At 43.8% G+C, this 2,324-nt stretch overlaps 1 protein-coding gene across 1 annotated transcript in view; it reads left to right on the top strand.

Moving 5' to 3' along the window:
• The first annotated feature begins 1,555 nt into the window (after window positions 1-1,555).
• The window catches only part of LOC107101692 (actin-binding LIM protein 1-like), a 49,059-nt gene continuing 48,290 nt past the window's right edge, over window positions 1,556-2,324 (top strand). Inside the window, exon 1 of the mRNA XM_015400698.1 lies at window positions 1,556-1,735. Within this exon, the coding sequence (XP_015256184.1) occupies window positions 1,720-1,735 (16 nt within the window). The 5' untranslated portion in view covers window positions 1,556-1,719. The remainder of the gene's footprint in view (window positions 1,736-2,324) is intronic.

The raw sequence follows: 2,324 nt of genomic DNA, 5'->3' as shown, positions 1-2,324 counted from the left end.
TACATTTAGTTACATTTAGTTACATTTAGTTACAATTAACTACATTTAGTTACATGTAGTTACAATTAACTACATTTAGTTACATTTAGTTACATCTGGTAACTAAGGCAGATTTATTTGGTCATTTTGTACGGGAGTGGAAACAAAAATAAATTTCGTTTAAAACAGCTGTAGACGATTTCATTTTAAAGTGCAGCCTTGAAAACAGTAAGAAATACATAAAAATTAGTAATATAAGTCAAAGTCAAAAAGCCTTTATTGTCATTATATTCTGTGATAGATACAATGAGATTTGGGACTTCCATAACAGCTACCGTGAAATAAAAATAAAAATAAAAAATATAAAAAAATATATAGATATATTAAAAGGAAAAGGAAATGTAAACAGTTACAAAATATATATATAAATATATTAAAAGGAAATGTAAACAGTGAAAAAAGGAAATGTAAACAGTGTAAACAATGTAAACATCTGACTGTATATTTATAGTTCTAAGATTATTTTTTAAATAGTGAGAGAGAGAGTGAGAGAGAGAGTGAGTGAGAGTGAGAGAGAGTGAGTGAGAGTGAGAGAGAGTGAGTGAGAGAGTCAGAGAGTGAGTGAGAGTGAGAGAGAGTGAGAGAGAGTGGGTGAGAGAGAGAGAGTCAGAGAGTGAGTAAGAGAGAGTGAGAGAGAGTGAGAGAGTGAGAGAGAGTGGGTGAGAGAGAGAGAGTCAGAGAGTGAGTGAGAGAGAGTGAGTGAGAGAGAGTGGGTGAGAGAGAGAGAGTCAGAGAGTGAGTGAGAGAGAGTGAGTGAGAGAGAGAGAGTGAGAGAGAGAGTGAGAGAGAGTGAGTGAGGGAGTGAGTGAGAGAGAGTGAGAGAGAGTGAGAGAGAGAGTGAGAGAGAGTGAGAGAGAGTGAGAGAGTGAGAGAGAGAGTGAGAGAGTGAGAGAGTGAGAGAGAGAGTGAGAGAGAGTGAGAGAGTCAGAGAGTGAGTGAGAGTGAGTGAGAGAGAGAGTGAGAGTGAGAGAGTGAGAGAGTGAGTGAGAGAGAATGAGTGAGTGAGAGATTCAGAGAGTGAGTGAGAGAGAGAGAGTGAGAGAGTGAGAGAGTGAGTGAGAGAGTGAGAGAGAATGAGTGAGAGTGATATGGTGTGAAGTTTTTATCAGATTGTTAAGTTCTGTTTTTTCAACCTATTTTTTGACCCAGTTGATCATTTCCTGGTTTGTTGTTTATTCTCCTGTGAATAATAAACTAACGCTGCCATCCCTGGTTTGGCTGGTGGATCATCAATCAATCAGCTGTTAGTCATTAAAAAAGAGAAAACCTGAAAGTTTCCCTGGTTCAGTGGTTGGACCTGAGCTTCCAGCTAATTCTGGGATGTAATGCAGAATTTTTCCAGGGTGAGCCTGGTTCCCAGCCTTCCCAGCGGCAGAGTGTCGGCAGACTGGGGAGACTGGGACACACCCAGTAACAGATTATCAGCAGGAGCTCTGGGCTTCTATTTATAACAGATATTTGCCATAACTCAGCGAGGTGAGAGTCACATGACCTCCGGCTCATTCCAGAGATAGTGCTGGACAGAGCGCTCACTCTGCTCTCATCTGTCATTGGAGCAGAACAAGGATGAGTAGAAACGCTGTTTCTAGACTCTGAGAAGGTTCCTTGGATTTCAGCTGGATTTCCTGCTTGTTCTAAACCCAAAGCGGTTTTCTAAGTTGGAGCGGCTCCTGAAGGACGATGCCAGAGGAGAAAGGTAAAGCGGCTCCCTGTGACCTTCACCTACAAGGACACAGGAGGGTTCCGGGGATCTGAGGCGTTCTAGCTCTGCGCCGTAACCATTAGCCGTCGCTCACCTGCCGCTCAGGGCCCACCTGTTTACGGATTTAAAGTTTTCCATGTGGTTGGAGGTAGAAGGCTGCTCTCTGCTCTCACATCTCTGGCATTCAGACTGGTGTCGGGTCCCTGACCCTCACTCTGGGAGCCCAGCCATCTGGGGGCCGACCTGGGCCGGGGGCCAGTTGCTAAGGAGGAGTCTCTGTCGTCTTGTTATTTACTCAGTCTCTGTGCTTTTACTACTGCAGTGATTTCATGGTTCAATCACTCCTTCTAGAAATGCTTGATTCTCACAGCCAAACTGTCCTCATAAGGACGGTGGACGTTCTGTCCTCCAGGTCAGGGAAACGTCCTCAGAGGAAACCATTTCCCAAACTGACCCTGCTGACCAGAGACCAGACCGCCGATCATCATCAGCAGGTTAGGGTTTGGGTTAGGGATGGATCTAGATCAGATCTGATTAGACGGTTCTAGATCAGATCTGAAGAGACGGTTCTAGATCAGATCTA

The sequence above is a fragment of the Cyprinodon variegatus genome, unplaced genomic scaffold (assembly GCF_000732505.1).
Source record: "Cyprinodon variegatus isolate N-32 unplaced genomic scaffold, C_variegatus-1.0 Scaffold1134, whole genome shotgun sequence".
Classification (NCBI taxonomy): domain Eukaryota; kingdom Metazoa; phylum Chordata; class Actinopteri; order Cyprinodontiformes; family Cyprinodontidae; genus Cyprinodon; species Cyprinodon variegatus.
Note: the sequence above shows the minus strand (reverse complement) of the source record. Positions and strands in the feature narration are given on the sequence as shown.